The sequence below is a fragment of the Onychostoma macrolepis genome, chromosome 20 (assembly GCF_012432095.1).
Source record: "Onychostoma macrolepis isolate SWU-2019 chromosome 20, ASM1243209v1, whole genome shotgun sequence".
Taxonomy (NCBI): Eukaryota; Metazoa; Chordata; class Actinopteri; order Cypriniformes; family Cyprinidae; genus Onychostoma; species Onychostoma macrolepis.
Genome location: NC_081174.1, coordinates 25920196 through 25938392, shown reverse-complemented (window position 1 = coordinate 25938392; position 18197 = coordinate 25920196). Strand labels below are relative to the sequence as shown.

Genomic DNA, 18197 nt, shown 5'->3' with positions numbered 1-18197 from the left:
GCAAAACAGGAAGTAGCATCATCCTGTTTGCCTTTGCTTTGGAGCAGTACAGGATCACACTAAGCTAAAACAGAGAAGTTAAAAACAATGTGCATACATTTTGAGCTAACAGTAACTCATTGCTATATCAATCTACTTCAGTACAAGAGAAGAAGTGTGAATGATTAAAGTAAAGCCCTACATTCTAGCTCATCTTCAGCTCACCTACAGAGGGTTACACAAAAGAGGAAGTCAAGAATCAAAACTCTTATACCATATCAATCCATCCAATCACTTTACTCATCTACGTGAATATTCATTTTGTCCCCTTAAGTGTTTCTTTACAAGAATAAACCAAGATGGTGACGTACATATGCAAACAATCCATTGTGGCCACTGAGTAACTGTATGTCCTCTTCCCTCAGTGTTTCTCAACGGTTCATTCATCTCCAGTGGACGTCGAAGCAGTCTGTTCTCCAAACGGCATAAAACAAGAATCTGGTATGTTACATATTATACATGTGCAGTCTTAATCTCTTTCTGGTCTCCGTCTCCTCATCTGATGCTCCTCTCTCTCTCTCTCTCTCTCATCTCCAGGATCCGTCTGGAGATCTAGGAGGAACTCTCTGCAGACTCTGCTGTCTTGGAGGTCTTGTCGTCTGAAGGACTTTCACTGGACAAGGCAGCATCTCCATTCTCTGTTCTGTTGTTCACTAAGTGCTTCCCTACAGCTGTAAGGAGAAAGAAAACGGTTGGTTGGTCTGTTTAGAACAACTTCACAATTTTCTTTAAACCAATAGCCTTTGGTTTTTATGATTAAATGGCTGTATAGGCTATAATGATATCATTACATACAGTACCATGCATAGTTTTGCGTCAGTAAGGTTTTTTTTTTTTTTTTAAGAAGTTTATACTTTTATTAAACTGATCAAAAGTGACAGTTAAGATATTTATGAATGCTGCTATTTTAAACTTTCTATTCATCAAAGAATACTGAAAATGTATCACATTTTCCACAAAAATATTAAGCAGTGCAGCTGTTTTCAACATTAATGTTTCTTGAGCAGCAAATCGGCATATTACAATGGTTTCTGAAGGATCATGTGACGATGATGCTGTAACGATGCTGAAAATTCAGCTGTGCATCACAGGAATACATTTTTGAAACATACTAAAATAGAAAAAAGTTTTTTAAATTGTAATAATATTTCACAATATTACAGTTTTATTAAAATATTCAAAACAATATTACTGTTTTACTATATTTATGTAATAAATGCAGCCTTGTCGAGCATAAGATACCTCTTTCAAAAACAAAAAAACAAACTTGTGTATTTTTAAGAAAATAATTTGATGTAATTTTTATACTTTACTAATACATTTATAGCCTTTTTTAATGCTATGGGGTTAATATTACTTTTTACTAATACATTTTTATTGTTTCAAGTTGCGTTTTAAACTAACTTTAATATCATTATTTAGGAATATTTTATTTTTTAAATTACCCATTCATTTGTTGATATTTAGGTCTTATTGCCTGCATCAAAAATCAAAAATACTATTAATGAAAATAATACAATATTAATGTGTTCTGAACAACCATGAACAGACAATGAACAATAGTATATTTATAACTTTGCATAGATTTACATAGATTATTCATTCATATTCATATTTATTACTTTGATTTATTTTATGTTATTTATTCATAATCATATTTATTGCCTTAGCATCAAAGATAAACATTTATGAAATAAATTAAAATGCAATATTAATATAATATGAACAAATAAAGAATGAACAACAGTATATTTATAAATTTACACAGATTAATAAATGCAGTAAAAACTGTTCTTCAATTGGAAGAAAATGAATGAATACAGTGCTCTTGCCTTGAAGGGAAGCAGGGTCGGCAGTGCCATTATTGTGATTGGCTCCTGATCCCTCCTCCAGCTCGTCCAGGTACAGACGATAGCGGTGTCCGCTGTCATCTTCATACTCCACGTTCTCATCGTCAGAGTCCACCTCTGGAGCCACGTAAACCACCTCAAACTCAATTTCTCCCCTCTACAGAACAAAAAAAATCTCTGTGAATGTCTGGAAGTGTGGGGATGTGTGTATAAATGTCAGTTCTGTTTGTTATGTGAGGTGAAGATAACCTTTGGTTGCTCACACAGCGCTATCGTATGATAGGGCTGTCAAATTAAAATTGGAATTTTTAAATATTCATCGAATTTACAATAAAAAACGTTGAATTTGAATTTTAGGTGTGCGTCAGGCAGCCTTATCAGTGGCACAAGAAATGCGATGACGATGTAAGTGTCATTGTTTTTTAATGTTTTTGTTAGCCTATCCAGTTGAACACATTAGATGCGGCGATGCTGTGTTTTTCATTCAAAACATTGCGGAAAAATACAACATCAATGCAGAGAAGATCTTGTTTACGTCAAAACTGAAACCAAAAGCTTTTTCCCCCTAACTGAAATTATGCCTTTTAAATTAGAATATAATTTGAGTATTGATAATATTTAAGTGCAAAATTTGAATTTAGTTTTTCAGCCATTTTGACAGCCCTATCAAATGACTTCAGAAGACTTGCGCATGAGTCACATAAACCACTTATGATTTGTCTATGCATTTTTTTTTGTCATTACAGAGCCTGACAGACCAAGTCCTCATTTGCTTTTATTAAATTGAAAAGAGCGCCCTCCTTTTGTGTTCAACAGAAAAGAAGTCAGATGGCTTTGGAACAATATGAGGGTGAGGAAATTACAATTTCATTAACAGGTATGTTCTCTTCAAACCATTAGTCATTACACCTCACAAGCCCAATTAAAGGGCATCTTAACCTTTGGGAGGTTCTCTGCAGGTGTTAGGATGGGATTGAAAAACATGGTTCTAATAATAAGTTATAGGTCACACGCTAAGCCCGATCTGACAGCCCCCTCGCCGGGCTGGAAACTGAACCGTGTGTGTCTCTCACCTGCTGTGAGAGGATGGTGACGGCCTCTTTGTGCTTTGCATCTCTCAGGTTGATGTTGTTGACGGCTAAGATGGCATCTCCCACATGCAGTCCTCCGCAGCGCTCTGCAGGCTGGGTGGGGTGTATTTCGGAGATGAGGATGGGAACGCCGTGCTCTTTCCCGCCCTGTATTAATTCCAATGCAAACATCAAATCAGGACTTTGATCTTGGAACATACATTGATTTTTCCATTGAAACCAGATGAATTAGCCTGCATATAAAATCAAAGGTTGAACTCACGGTAATGGAGATGCCAAGTCCTTCATGATCTTCTTTGGTCAAAACCACTTTGCGAATAGGGCCGACTCCCTGAGTCTTTTTCAGAGAATCTGTGTTCTGCAGAAGTAAACGTAGAGAGGACATAATCGAGGGTGAATCACATGAAAATGGTCATAGTTCACCATAAAAATCAAACAAACTACTACTTATATTTATAGTGCATATAAATAATTAAGCTTGTTTCAGAGTATTATATTATTTATATTGTGACATTATTTTCCTATTTATAGTAGCCAGCTGTACTGTGGAAAAATCTCATTCTTGTGACTGGCATTATATAGTATACTTAATATATTTAAAGTATATTAAATATTAGTCTTTAAAATGATGTTGTTTTAAGTCAATATTAATAAATATAAAAAAATCTTAATTTTATATTTAATATATCTAAAATATATTTAATTTAAATATATAAGTAAGTCAATATGGACATTTAAGTATATTTTTTAAAGATTCTTAAATGTCAGTGCAAAAAAAAAATCTTAATGGGCTTAACATTTTATTTTTAAGATTAATTGTAATTAAACTTTGTTTAGTGCAAAATTAAATTTCTTATTCAAAAACAAAATAAATAATTATTAATTTCATTAATATTCTACTATAGTTTTTGTTATTATTTTAATTCAATTTTATTTTCATTTTCATTTTAGTTAAGGTTTTTGTAATTTTGATTTACGTTATTTTAGTACTTAAAACTGAAATAAAAAACAAATGAATGAAATAAAATGTTTTAATTTTTGTAAATTTAGTTTTATTTAGTTTTTAATGAATGAAGTAATGAATTATGGTTTTACTTTTAGTTAATAAATAAATAAATAAATAAATAAATAGCATATAAGAAATTACATTTTAATTTTAAATTACATTATTATTCATTTTGATTTTGGGGTGAAATTTCCTAAAGGCACATCATTCTCTTGTTTTGTCAAATTTTACTCTGATATGTGACCCTGGACCACAAAACCAGTCTTAAGTGTAATTTTTTCGAAATTGAGATTTATACATCATCTGAAAGCTGAATAAATAAGCTTTCCATTGATGTATAGTTTGTTAGGATCAGACAATATTTGGCCGAGATACAACTATTTGGAAATCTGGAATCTGAGGGTGCAAAAAAATCTAAATATTGAGAAAATCGCCTTTAAAGTTGTCCAAATGAATTCTTAGCAATGCATATTACTAATCAAAAACGATATATTTACAGTAGTAAATTCACAAAATATCTTCATGGAATATGATCTTTACTTAATATACTAATGATTTTTGGCATAAAAGAAAAATCTATCATTTTGACCCATACAGTGTATTTTTGGCTATTGCTACAAATATACCCCAGCGACTTAAGACTGGTTTTGTGGTCCAGGGTCACATATATCTCAAGGAAACTAGTTCACATTCTGCATGCAGGTTTACCAAGTAAATGAACTGAATGTGCTATCTTACATGCCCCACAGGTGATGGCAGGGGTTTTTTGGGATCATTGCGCCCCCTGCAGGCTCGGATCACAGTTTTGTGGCGGTGCAGGTGAATTTCAGCTTCAAGCTGGTTCCACAGCTTGTCATGAGCTGGTCCTTTCATGTCTCGCCCGAGCAACTGGATCTGCTGCACCCTTAATAAAATAAAGAGCATTCAGGTTTAAACTGACACCCAGAACTCTGTGCCAATCTTGGCTCTTTGTGTGGAAGAAATCGCCACATGAAACCCACATAACGGTTAATCAGAACAGAAGAACAATGCTGTCTCACCTCCCAGCCAGCTCTTTGTCCAGATACTTGGCTGCCAGTCTGGCTCCGTACACCTCAGCCTGTAGTACCGCAATGTGCCTGCGGAGAGCCTCGTTCTCTTTCTTCAACATCTTCACCTCTGCCTCCAACTTGGCCTCCTTCACTTTTTCCTTCTTACTGGCCTCCAGTTCCTTCTCCTGTGACAAGTAATCAAACAAAGACAAGAGGTGAGCAGTTGTGCGCCAAACCGCTGACCTAAGTCTGTTAATAACAGTCACATCAAATCTGTCATTAACAGCCTTTCTAACGTGCTGCCCAATAGGACAAGAAACAGAAGACCTATGTCACCACAAAAACTACAACTTCACAACAATGCATATGACAAGTGAGGAGAGATCACAGGACAAACACTCTAGCTTAAACATGACACTAAATGTGTGCACATTAGTGCCGTCAAACGATTAATCGCATCCAAAATAAACGTTTTTGTTTACATGATACATGTGTGTGTGATGTGTATATTTATTATGTATAAATAAACACACACATACAGCAAATATTTTGAAAATATGTACATGTATATTTATATAATAAATATATAAACATAAAATTTTTCTTAAATATATACATGCATGTGTGTATATACATAATAAATAGACAGTACACACACATATATCATGTAAACAAAAACGTTTATTTTGGATGCAATTAATCGTTTAACAGCACTAGTGCACACACTATAGAACTGTAACAAATGTAGATTTAACATCATAATTACTACAAGTTGGGGGTGGGTGATATACTGGTAGAGATTTTTTTTTTTTTAGAGATTGCGGTTACACACTCAAGTAGCGTCACTGTGCTACATGGTCACAAAAATGTATTGTTTGCACATGTTTTTAAGCATTGCAGTTTAAAAACAAGTGATTTATAGGCCTTGAACGCATAAATACACACACTTTTGTGTGTCAAAATGCCCGTCTGCAAGAATCCTCGTAAACACAGTAATTTAGGTCTTAAGTGAAAGCAAACAGCTGAGAAAGAAAACATGTGTAACAGTATATTGGATCTGGGCAGCTCTTAAAGTGACAGCAGTCCAATATTCCTGCTGTCTGTCATTCATGTTAATCAAACAGCAAAAGAGAGAAAACCTCTCACTGCTTTTGTCTAAATTAGTTTTGTAACTTTAATAAGAAGATTTTTTTAATCTAGATTATAGATTATTAAAATATATACTTCATTTACAAAGTGAAGAATATGCAATGTTTTTATACATTTGATACAATGTATGTAGAATTTCTTATTTATTTGTTCTACTGTGGTTTTTGTCCTATTGCTTGTAATTAGTTTCTTATTCTTATTTAATCACTGACTGTTTACTTGTTTTCAGTGAGCTTGAGGTTGTTGTTTGTTTGTTTTTTTATTTATTTAGGCTAATATTATTTTATTATATATCATGATATGTATCATTATCGTGAAATAAAATGACTTTGAGACTTTGGTCATATCGCCCACCTCTACTACAAGTTTACCAGTAGTGTGAAATGAAACCACTTGAATGGCATCTCTTCATTTGTTACAACCCCTGGAGTGAAAAGAGACACATCTAGCATTAGCTATGCACCAATATTGAACCTGATATCGATCGGCTTGTATCAGTGATTAAAGGTGCAGTCACGTTAGCCATATTTCGGGTGAAATTTCACAGGCATAAAAGGTCTATTGTCAAAAGTTTAGCGAGTCATTTTCAAACAAAGCAGCTTTCTCTTGGTCAGTGTGATGAATTTGAGCAAAATATGTGAAGGAACAGTTCCGTTCTCATGCCAAATTCATGATCATGCGGATTTAAAATACTGGTTATCGCCCACAAAATTTCACCCAATACCGGCAAATGACAGCTCCTTAACAGCATGTGGTGGCCGATACAGGTTCTATTACTTTTTCATTATAACCCCATCAGTTGGTTCAATTTTCCAAGGTTTCGGCGAATACTGTATCGGCTACCAATACATCACGCACCTCTAGCAGTTAGTATACTAGTACACAAAAAGAACATAGTTCTTTACTAGGGATGGTTAAAACAGACAGCAGCAGCATTAACAGAGGGAAAAAGTGGAGTTAGACAGGACACACACGGACTCAAAACAATGCAAAACTTACCTTGTCCTCCACTGAGGGAACAGGCTTAAGATTGAGAAGAAAAACAGAGGGTCAAAGGTTAAAGAGACAGGGTTACTCAGAAAGGCCGATTACAGAAGCATCAACGTTCATCCTTACATCATTAGGGTTAAGTCAGGAAGACAAAGAGCAGAGTGCCAACCCAACCAGAGCTTGTTAGTGTTCATTACAGCTGATTATACAAAGATACTGCTATTACGACACCATCAAATGTCACAGCTACGCTACACAGTCAAAAGTATGTAGACACATGTACTAATTAGTGGACTGAGCTATTCCAGCCACCCCGTTAATGACGGCTGGATAGACTGAAGCATGCAGCCATGTAATCTCTGTAGTCGGTTTGTCAGATTGGCACCCTTGGCTACTCTTAAGTGATGCTACAGTGAAGTGAAAAAGTCTAGGAGCGATGGCAGGTCACCCACAGAAGCTCACAGAACAAGACAGCGAGTTCTGAAGCGTGAAGTGCACAAACACTGTCGGCAGCTACATCACTCACTGTCGACTAACTAACGGCCTCGGAAAGCAACATCAGCTTGAGCTGGAAGGGTTTCAGATAGTGTTTTTGTTGTCGTTTTAATTTAATGGCATAAGTTGATATTGGATATAAGATAAGTTAATACTTTTATTTGGCAAGGACACAATAAATGAATCAAAAGTAACATTAAAAACAATGTTACAAAATATTCCTATTTGAAATAAAAGCTATTCTTTTTAACTTTCTATTCATCAAATAATCCTAAAAATAAATGTATCATGGTTTCCACAAAGATACTAACCAGAAAACATTGTTAACAATAATAAATGATTCTTCAAATCAGCATATTAGAATGGTTTCTGAAGGATCATGTGACACTGAAGACTGAAGTAATGATGCTGAAAATTCAACTTTTTAGCATAAATTCCATTTTAAAACATTAAAATAGAAAATTATATTAAATTGCAATAATATTTCCACAATATTACTATTTTTTACTGTATTTCTAAGCAAATAGATGCAGACCTGATCTTTCAAAAACATTTTTAAAAATCTTACCAACACTAATAACTTAGTAACACTGTTAAACGTAATCTTTAGCAAAATTATAATGCTCAAAACTCTAAATTAATATAGTTTTTCAGTTATCAATAATATTTTAATAATAATTTTTCATTCAGTTAGGTTAGCTTTTATTTGTAATTTATTTAGACAAAATCTAAATAATAAATGAAGAAAGAAAATAGTTATCAGCTATTTGCATACTGTGTAACATGGAATATTCACACATTATACGGATGGTTTTCTCTTGGAATCAAAGTTCCAGTGAATGGAAAACTAAATCTACAGCACACAATGATAATCTATGGTTTGTTTGCTAGCCGCCATGGCAATACATCCTGTACGCAAAACAGGCTGCTGGTTCGTCTACCAATCCTTTTTATATGGGTCTGGAATAACTTGATCGGCCTGCTCGAAATCCCACTCAACTAGTTAGACTAACATCACTTCTAGGCCTGACACCCCAATTGAAGCAAAAGCAAAGCAAATTCCTTTATCAGTTTCACATCACTCTTTTAGGAAAGCTTTTCATTTGAAGGCCATTATAACAGTTCCACTTTCACATTAATTACCATAGTTTTGGAATGAGATGTTCTGTGATCAGGTGTCCACATACTTTTGACCACATAATGAGTTGAAGATCCAGGTGGCCTTAATGCTAACATATAAATCTAGGTGTCCTACAAGCCAATTTTCAGTAACTCATCTAGATATAGAACCTAATCTTGGTTCTGCTACATTTGTAGGAATCTGGTTCTGTGCCCACCATCCTGTCCTTGATGGAGTCAGAGTCGACCGCCTGTCCGCCTTTGGCTTGGAGTTTGAGCTGCATGGCGTGGAGTTGAAGAAGTTGTTCGTGAACCTCCTTCTCCACCACAGCCTTCTCTGCCTGGACATCTGTCAGCTCCGACCGCAAGTCCACCAGCTGAGCCTGAAGCACACACACAGAGTATAACTAGCCATCCAAGAATCATGAATCATGCTCAGATTTGTGCTGACTCAAGTAGTGTCTGGTATGAAGTATTGACCATCCTTCTCCAATCCAGAATAGAGCAGACATAACATAACAAAAATATATGAAAATGAAGACAATTGTTTATCCTAACAGAGTCAAACTGAAAGGAAAACTGCAATTTGTGGCTTTTTGAGGGACTAGCAATTAGTGCAAGTCTTCTGGTATGTTGAGCCATGCTGCCTATGTGAAAACCTGTACTTCGATTTTAGCTTGCAACAGTCAATTTAAAGGAATAGTTCATTCAAAAATAAACATTTGCTGAAAATGGTGGTTTTGTTTCTTATAAACACGCAGATTTTCACTTCACAATACATTAACTGATGGACTGGAGTCGTGTGAATTACTTGTGGATTATTGTTTTGTTTTTATCAGCTGTTTGGACTCTCATTCTGAGTGTACAGGATCCATTGGTGAGCAAGTAACTTAATGCTAAATTTCTCCAAATCAGTTCAGATTAAGAAACAAACTCATAATCTACAACTTGGATGGTTGGGTAAGTACATTTTCATTTCTGGGTGAACTATTCCTTTATGAAGAGAGGACAGAAAACTGAACATTTAGCCTTTGCTCATATCCTTGATGACATTTCTTTAATTCACAATGAGCGATTACACATCTCACGCATTCATGCATTCGCATTCACTTCATAGCATGTTAATCAAGGCTTTGCGTATGAATGATAAAAGAAACTACTTGAAATCCAATCTTTTTGGATATCATTAGAAAAACTGGATTTCAAACCACGTATGAAAGTTGGATTGGATTTGTAAAAAGTTTTTTCCTGTTCAAACCACAAATAACTAAATGGATTTGAGCCAAAAAAAAAAAAAAAAAAAAAGTACAAAGACCATGTCGCATTTAATTCATCCTACATTTATCCTAAACATAAACAAGCTTTTTAATAATGCTCATTAAAGGGTTAATTCATTCAAAAATTAATATTCTGTTATTAATTAATTACTCATCTTCATGTTGTTCCAAACCTGTAAGACCTTCGTTCATCTTTGGAACACAAATTAAGAAATTTTTGATGAAATCCAAGAGCTCCATAGACAGCAACACATCGGACACGTTCAAGGCATGCATCGCGGTACTCTTGTGAATGCTCATCGACTGACACGAAAGAGAAGAAATTGTTGAATAAAGTCGTTATTTTTGTTTTCACTGCGCACAAAATGTATTCTCACAGCCTCATAAAAATACGGTTTAACCACTGATGTCACATGTACTATTTTAACGATGTCCTCACTACGTTTCTGGACCTTGAACGTTTCAGTTGCATTACTGTCAGAGTCAGAAAGCGCTCAGATTTCACCAAAAATTTCATTCAATTTGTGTTCCAAAGATGAACGAGTGTCTTATGGTGAATTAGTGACAGAATTTTCATTTTTGGGTGAACTATCCCTTTAAATTTCCTCTTCCTCTTTCTAATGTTTCCGCTTCCCTTCAGAAGAGCATGCTCTCATCTGACACAGTCATTAACAACCACAGCCGTGGTGAATAATGGCATCCCGTCGCCCATCAGAAGGCCCCGCCATTAGAAAGCAGCTCAATCCTCCAGCATCTCAGCCTCTTAGGAAGGCAAGCTGCGTCAAGGACAGATATAAAAGTCCTCTCGTAGAAAAGCTACTCATTTATTTATGCGCCTAATCTCTGCTGGATAGCCAAGGTTAGCTGAGGGACTCTCATATTCAGCAGTAACGCAGCAGAGAAGGTTCATTTATCTGTCAGGAGTCGTTCTGAAACAAGTACAGCGAGAGTGATGAATCTGAACCCAACACCAACAGCCGCTCTGAATACTTCAGATTCCCACTGCAGCCCCTCCCAATAAATAAAAAAACTAGCAAAACCAAATATCTTCCCTTAAATTAACAATGTAACTGAAGCTGATGCAAAACGATGGCACCGAAATACCTCAAAGGAGCTCAGTGTGAAAAAAAATGCCTTATTGTTTCAGGCCAAGACTTTTCATACAGTGTTAGCCCTCAGAGAGGGTGTTTGGTACAGATATTTGGGTGGATCCTTCGGAAAATGAGATCACAGGAGTAGATTTTTAAGTCAGCATGAAATCAAAATGGACCTTATTTACTTTCTTCATGACCAATCCCTATCAAAAATCCTGTTTCTTTCGGCAATGCATTACATTATGCAAATTGAATGGGTTGACAATGCAGTTTCATGTTGACTAGAACTATGGTACTGCAATGGTTTGTTTTTTGGTTTTGGACATGTACCATGTTAATACAATGGTATTATTTGAAGTACCATCTAAATAGTACCTTAACATGAGTATAAATACCATGAAAAGGTACCATCGTTGTGCCATAGCAGCACCACAGTACCTTTTTAAGGACAGGAAGCCGAGAGTCACATCCAACTCGCCTCTTGTTTTTATCAAGCTGTGTGTTAATCTGCTCTGCTCAGCAGCGCCGGTGAAGAGGTGGGTGTTTGCATGACCTCCTCACCTGCTAAACTACCTTTTCAGAAAGAAATTCAGCCTCCCACACAAATATACCGGTGAGTCAGTGCAGTTAAGAACCTGTTATTTTGAATTTTATCTCCTGGACTCAAGTGATTCCTCCATGGGAAAGACGATTCATTTCCCATGTGGATGATAACACTGCTTTTCAAATTGGACTGTGAGCTTTGATAGAGAGCCATTAACAGATTTGAAAAGCGGTGGGAAATGCAGATTACCCGAGCTGGTCTCCTGAGAAACCTGAATCTGCCAACACACAGAAAAGATGCCAATTATCCAGACTGTGTGACAGAAAAATCACAGGACAGCGGAGTGCAACAGCAACAATACTTAATACAAACATGACCTGGCACATAAGTGCATGTTATGCCGCTGTTAAAGTTAAGGGATCATTTATGTGATGCACTGCAGTCAGTTTAAACAGAAGAATGACCAGTGTCTGGTATTGGCTAGCTGAGCAGGTCTAGCAGGTTTTTATATGCTGTCCTCCTAATTTTGTAACTACTCTGTTTGCACCATATGCAAAGCATTTCCTGTGGACGAAGAAATCTGCTCCCAAACGGGCAACTTTTTATGTGTGTTTATGCAGCTGACATCCAGTGTGTTCCGAGAAAAATTAAAGAAACAAAATGACAAATGCACATATGCATTATTTATCAGACAGCCTACATGAAGTGACAAGTAGATTGAAGGGAACATAACAGGCCATTCACTTAATCTGATAACAATTTTCAGCCTATACGGTTTATTTTGACAATACAAAGAAGCTCATTTTCCAAATTTTACCTATTCATATTTAAAACTATTGCTTTAAATATGTACAAGACTCATGTCCATCATGACATCTTGCTTTGCGTAGGGGTTTTGATCACCCTGTTGGGTTTATTGTGCGGTGATAACCAGATTAACTGTGCTGTGCTGTGTAGTGTAGGCCTTACTTATTGACCAAAAGCACCGCACTGTAATTACGTCTAAAATTTAGAGTAATCTTTTAAGTTGTGCTACGTGGAATGAAAAACTCATGTTTAAGCAACAATAACATTATTCAAACAGGATTCAAATTAATAATTCAGAATGCAAATGATGCACTGTTGCCATATATACCATTTCAACATTATAGAGCGGTTTTAATTTCAAGGTTCTTTTTTTTCTAGCAATTTGTCTAGGATTTCTTGATTACAGAATAAAGTTTTTCTCAAGTGTTGCAGTATTGCAATTCACAACAGAAAAAAAAAAAAATTCCATGACTTTTCCAGGATTGGAAATTACACTTAAAAACTTTCTGACATTTCCATGTTTTCTAAGACCATGGAAACCCCGAGCCTTTCAAAAAGTACCAAATATATGGGAGTAAATGCTTAATTTATGCGCCAATGCTATACACGTTCACACAGTATTTTTTGTTAGTGTAGACTGGCAATAAAACATTTAGCTATTCATATTCTATTTTTGTAAAACAAAACAAAAATCAGTTATTAAAGACTAACAAATACTAGTTATTCAGTCCTAAACATTCAGATTGAAACGTTCACAAGACAACGCATACAGTAAGTTCAATGTCAGTAAACAAAAGAACAACTTTGTCTAGAGACTTTGTAGGAGAATATCCATCTCTTTTCCTCACCTCTAGTTTGTGGTTGAGCTGAAAGATGGTTTGGGATTTATGACACAGCTGAGCAAAACATGAGCTGAGGCTGGTCATCTTCTGACGGCCCTCATATGTGATATCAGCCTGATCCGGGTCGATCTCTCCCAGCAACAGATCCACATCCACAAACGCCTTGTCAAACTCCTTCTCCAGCACCTCCAGCCATCGGAACATGGACATACCGGGGCCGGGAGCCGCGGCGGGACCGGGAGAGAGGGCCGAGCCCGGGGATACAGCACCGCCAGCGGACGCAGACATGTTTAACGCGGATACAAGAAGAACACACAGATAACTTGAAATCTAGTCCTTTACTCAGTGCGATCACTGGCCGATTAAGTTATATTAACAGTAGACTTCTGATGTGATAGAGAGTGAGAGTGATGTTTTGTTGGCGTGTTTTCCGCGCTCTCATCTGACCAGGAAATCCGAGAGCGAACCAGTCAAACATGGATCGATTAGTTTGGTCTGCCACACGATGCGGCCCGTCAATGAGGAAGGCAGTCGATAGACGAGCGATTCGATTACTGAGTGCTTCGTGGGAATTTACGGCAGATACACCCTCTGTGTCATAATATGAATAAAATTATTATCATTATTATCATTTTATTAGTTGTTGAACTGTATAATATATTTGCAAGTGTTCATAAAACCTATACGTGCTTGGTTTATAATGTATGTGTGTGTGTGTGTGTGTGTGTGTGTGTGTGTGTGTATAGCCTGTATATAAATCAAGCATGTATAGGTTTTATTAACACTTGACATTAACATATTACACAGTTCTATATACAGTATATATACATACAGTATGTGTGTATGTATATATATATATATATATATATATATATATAGTAATTAACTAAAACAAAGATTAAATAAAAATACCTAAACTAAAAACTTTAACTAAAATAAAAATACTTAAACATTTCTCATTTTAATATAGTTTAATTTAGTTTAATATATATATATATATATATATATATATATATATATATATATATATGCTAATTACACATTATTAAATCATATGCGGCTCAAAAACTGAGATTTGTGATTATTTGCTGCACCACCCAACCTTTATTAATTAATTAATTACATTTTTTTTTAGCTTTTTAGAAATTGAAGATTTATTTGATAAAAAGCAGTCAGTAAAGTCAGTATTGTTTTTTATTAGATTTATAACAATAACAGTGAACAAACAACATACCAAAAAAAAAGAAGAAAAAAAAAATAGTAATGAAGTCAATAAATGTCGGTAGTTTTTTAATCCAGTAGTCCAAAATATAAAAATTTTCTACATTTTAGGTTTTAAAACATCATTCTGTAAAGTTAATATTACTGGGTGCAAAGAGAGGCCAAATCATTTATACATAAGAAATGCTTTGTGTAACAGAATAGGTTGCAAATAGTTCATCAGCAAGTTTACATCTCCAAACAGACAGGACACTCTGCTGATATGCCAGTTCCTTGCTGGTGTCGAATTTTGTTTTCTAACCAAGATAATGATCTCAACCATTGTTCCAAATAAAACAGAGGAGTCTTATTCTCACAAGCATGAATCTGCCTCAGCTATTTAAGCCTCAGATGCTCAAAATGCTGCTTCAGCACAGATGTGTGAAGCTGTTTTCTCAGAATGATGATATTCTGCCTTTTTCTGTGTGTCTTACTCTACAGTCAACATGGCCACTGCAGCCACATCTGTCCAAAAAACTGCATCTGTGAGCAAGCAACCTCAGTGCAATGTTTCAGGGCTCAGGCTGTACCACCCATCGTCTCAAACAACCTGAAGAAAATACACCTGGGATACAATCATCTCAGAGAGCTGAAGGTAATTTTTTGTTCTTAGTTGGTTATATTTGCTATTCAGGATTAAAACATTTATTTGATTATTTATTCATTTGTTCGTTTGTTCATTCATTCATTTCCAATTTCCAACTTTGAAATGTGTCACATTACAATGGTAAATTGGTAGTCAATTCATAATTCCAGAATGTCTTTCTCTTATGTTTTTTTTTTTTTACACCTCTGTACTGTAATTTTTCTTTAATTAAATGTATTTATTTATTACCATTATATCGGTTGGTTTTAAACAAATTTGTTTATTTATTAATTTCCAGTGGATAATTTTTTCCTTATTGAGTATCCTATTATTATTCTTTATTTTAATAACCTATTGTATTTGTTGATTTTAAACAGATTTAAACAGAACTTATTAATTCCCAGGGCATGAAATCTTTTTTTTTTTGAATATCCTGTTTTAATTTGAAATGTCACATTACAGAGGTAAAATTGGTAGTGAATTTGAAAATTTCAGGATACCTTTCTCTTAGTTTCATTTTTTACACTTTTGTACAACGTGATTTTTCTCTAAAAGTTTATATTATTATTATTATTATTATTTTCATAGCCTCTTATATTGGTTGATTTTAAACAGATGTATTTATTTATTTATTTAGTTTATTCATTCATTCCCAGGAGATTACATTTTTCTTTTTCTTTGTAAATATACCGTTTTTACTTTGCAATGTGTCGCATTACAGGTAGATATTAAACAGATTGTGTTATTTATAGGTCAGAGATTTTTCCGGACTGCCAGGCCTTGAAGAAGTCGTTCTGTCATCTGGTGGAATCGAGCAGATCGACGTCAATGTGTTCAGATCTCACGTGTTGCTAAGAACTCTGGACCTTCAGAAAAACAAGTTGAGACAGCTTCCCCGTGGCCTGCCCTCTGGCCTGGAGATCCTCCATTTGGGCCACAACAGGATACACAGCCTACAAGAGTCGCCCCTGGAGGGCCTCAAGAAGCTGCGGGTCCTGAACCTCCAGAATAACCAGATTAGCACCTTACGCGCAAACACCCTAACATCACTTCAGAAGCTTGAGTGTCTTTATCTGGATGGAAATAAAATCGAATCAATACATGGTGCCCCCAGGTTGCCCTTTCTCAATCTGCTTAGAATGGGAAACAATAGGATCTCCTCCATTTCATCAACGTTCTTCTCTTCACTGCAGCTTCTAAAAACATTAGATTTGTCTTCAAACCGCCTCACCAAAGTCCCTCATGATCTTCCTCGGTCTCTGGTTCATCTGAACTTGGACAGGAATCAGATCCGATCGCTGAGGAATCGTGACATGTCCCCGCTGCACAACCTCATTACCCTTTCTGTCAGCTCTAACAGGCTAGTGTCAGTGGACGGGGGTCTTCGCCTGCCTAATCTGTCTGTGTGTGAGTTGGCAGGAAACCAGTTACGAATACTGCCTGCTAGATTGACCTCTAAACTCGAGAAGCTGGACTGCAGGCAGAACAATATCCAGGAAGTCACTTTCCAACAGCTGGCAGGAATGAAACTACTGAAACATCTCTTTTTGGAAAACAACTCCATTCAAAACTTTGAAGCTAATGCCCTGAGAAACTGCATTCAACTAACCAGCCTAGCCTTAGAACAGAATCTGCTTTCTGCTATTCCTCATGGGTATGTGCATTTTTTTCTTCACTTAATGTGTTGTTATACATTTGATTTCCTCTGACATAAACAAAAAGTAAATTTTAGTAATTTTGATATGTTTTTGCCTTTTTGTAGTTTTTATACACAGTAATATTTTATTTTATTTATGAGTTTAATTATGAGCTTATGCATTTGTTTAGTTATCAGTGCTGTCAAACAATTAATTACGATTAATTTAAAATTAAAAATTAAAATTAAAATAAAAAATTTTGTTTACATAATATATGTATGTGTACTGTATATATAAATACACACACATGCAGTAAATATTTTGAAAATATTTACATGTATTTACATGCATATATTTATATTCTTATATTTTATGTTATATATAAATATATTGAACATAACATTTTTCATGAATATATACTTGCATACATAATATACACACACATATTATGTAAACAAAAACTTTTATTTTCGTTTGACAGCACTATTAATTATGCATTTATTTACGCATTAATTTACACATTTATTTACACATTTATGCATGCATTAATGCATGCAAACATTTACTGTATTTATGCATTTGTTTATTTATGCTTTTATCAGACTGAATATGATGTGATTAATTGGCCATGTTAAATACCTCCAGAATCTCTTGATAACCATTTCTATTAATCAGTTCTTTTAATATTCTTTTTATACCAGGCTTCCTGAGACACTGGTCCGTTTGGATCTGAAGGGGAACAACATTGACATGATACATGAACGTGAGCTGAAGCCTCTCAGGCGACTGCAGGTGTTAAATCTGCGCAACAACAAACTCTCCACCCTGCCTCCATTGAACCTACCAAAACTAAAAGTTCTATATTTGGATGGAAACCCATGGCAGTGCAGCTGTGAACTCCTCGAGGTCAAAAAGGCCCTTTTAGCAAAGGATGTGGAAATCAGGCCTGATTTCTGCAGCGAGCTTGTCCATGAATCTCTTGATGAATGGCGAGCTTATGTACTGGCACAGGATATCTGTGAGAAGCAGACCAGGGATTTGTTATTGGAGAGCCAAACTGAACACATAGACAATGAGGAATATGATGATTATGATTTGTAAATGTAATCTGTACATATGAAAACATTGCAATGTGGTTCTGCCTCTCTTCATGCTTTGTTTCTGGCATCCCATATAGAATGAACAATACATTTCATCTGTTGTAGTGTTTTGTCCAATATTGGTCACCGTCAGTGATATGGACACAATAAAATATAATCAATTGTATTTGGCTTGGAAAATGTGGCTTTGTTTCATTAAACTCCAGAAAGAAATCAGCAACAGACTCATAAAAAGCCATTTCATATTAATTTCATATTAACATAAAAAAAAATTCATTTA

At 35.3% G+C, this 18197-nt stretch overlaps 2 protein-coding genes across 3 annotated transcripts; one reads left to right on the top strand and one right to left on the bottom strand.

Annotated features, from left to right (window-relative positions):
- Positions 1-261: 261 nt before the first annotated feature.
- On the bottom strand, positions 262-13919 carry gopc (golgi-associated PDZ and coiled-coil motif containing). Of its 2 annotated transcripts, XM_058756979.1 has the most exons (9): positions 13341-13918; positions 8989-9153; positions 7166-7189; positions 5027-5202; positions 4725-4890; positions 3243-3338; positions 2963-3127; positions 1872-2046; positions 262-710 (listed from the first exon to the last, which is right to left on the bottom strand). In XM_058756979.1, the coding sequence occupies exons 1-9, from the start codon at positions 13620-13622 to the stop codon at positions 592-594; spliced, it is 1368 nt and encodes a 455-aa protein (XP_058612962.1). In that variant the 5' UTR covers positions 13623-13918; the 3' UTR covers positions 262-591. The 2 variants fall into 2 exon arrangements, with proteins under 2 accessions (XP_058612962.1, XP_058612963.1); XM_058756980.1 differs by lacking the exon at positions 7166-7189 and having other exon boundaries at positions 13341-13919.
- A 535-nt stretch (positions 13920-14454) lies between these two features.
- LOC131527407 (nephrocan-like) lies at positions 14455-18054 on the top strand. The gene is made up of 3 exons (XM_058756471.1): positions 14455-15189; positions 15933-16834; positions 17519-18054. Exons 1-3 carry the CDS (start codon positions 14995-14997, stop codon positions 17916-17918), a joined length of 1497 nt encoding a protein of 498 aa, XP_058612454.1. The 5' UTR covers positions 14455-14994; the 3' UTR covers positions 17919-18054.
- Positions 18055-18197: the final 143 nt, after the last annotated feature.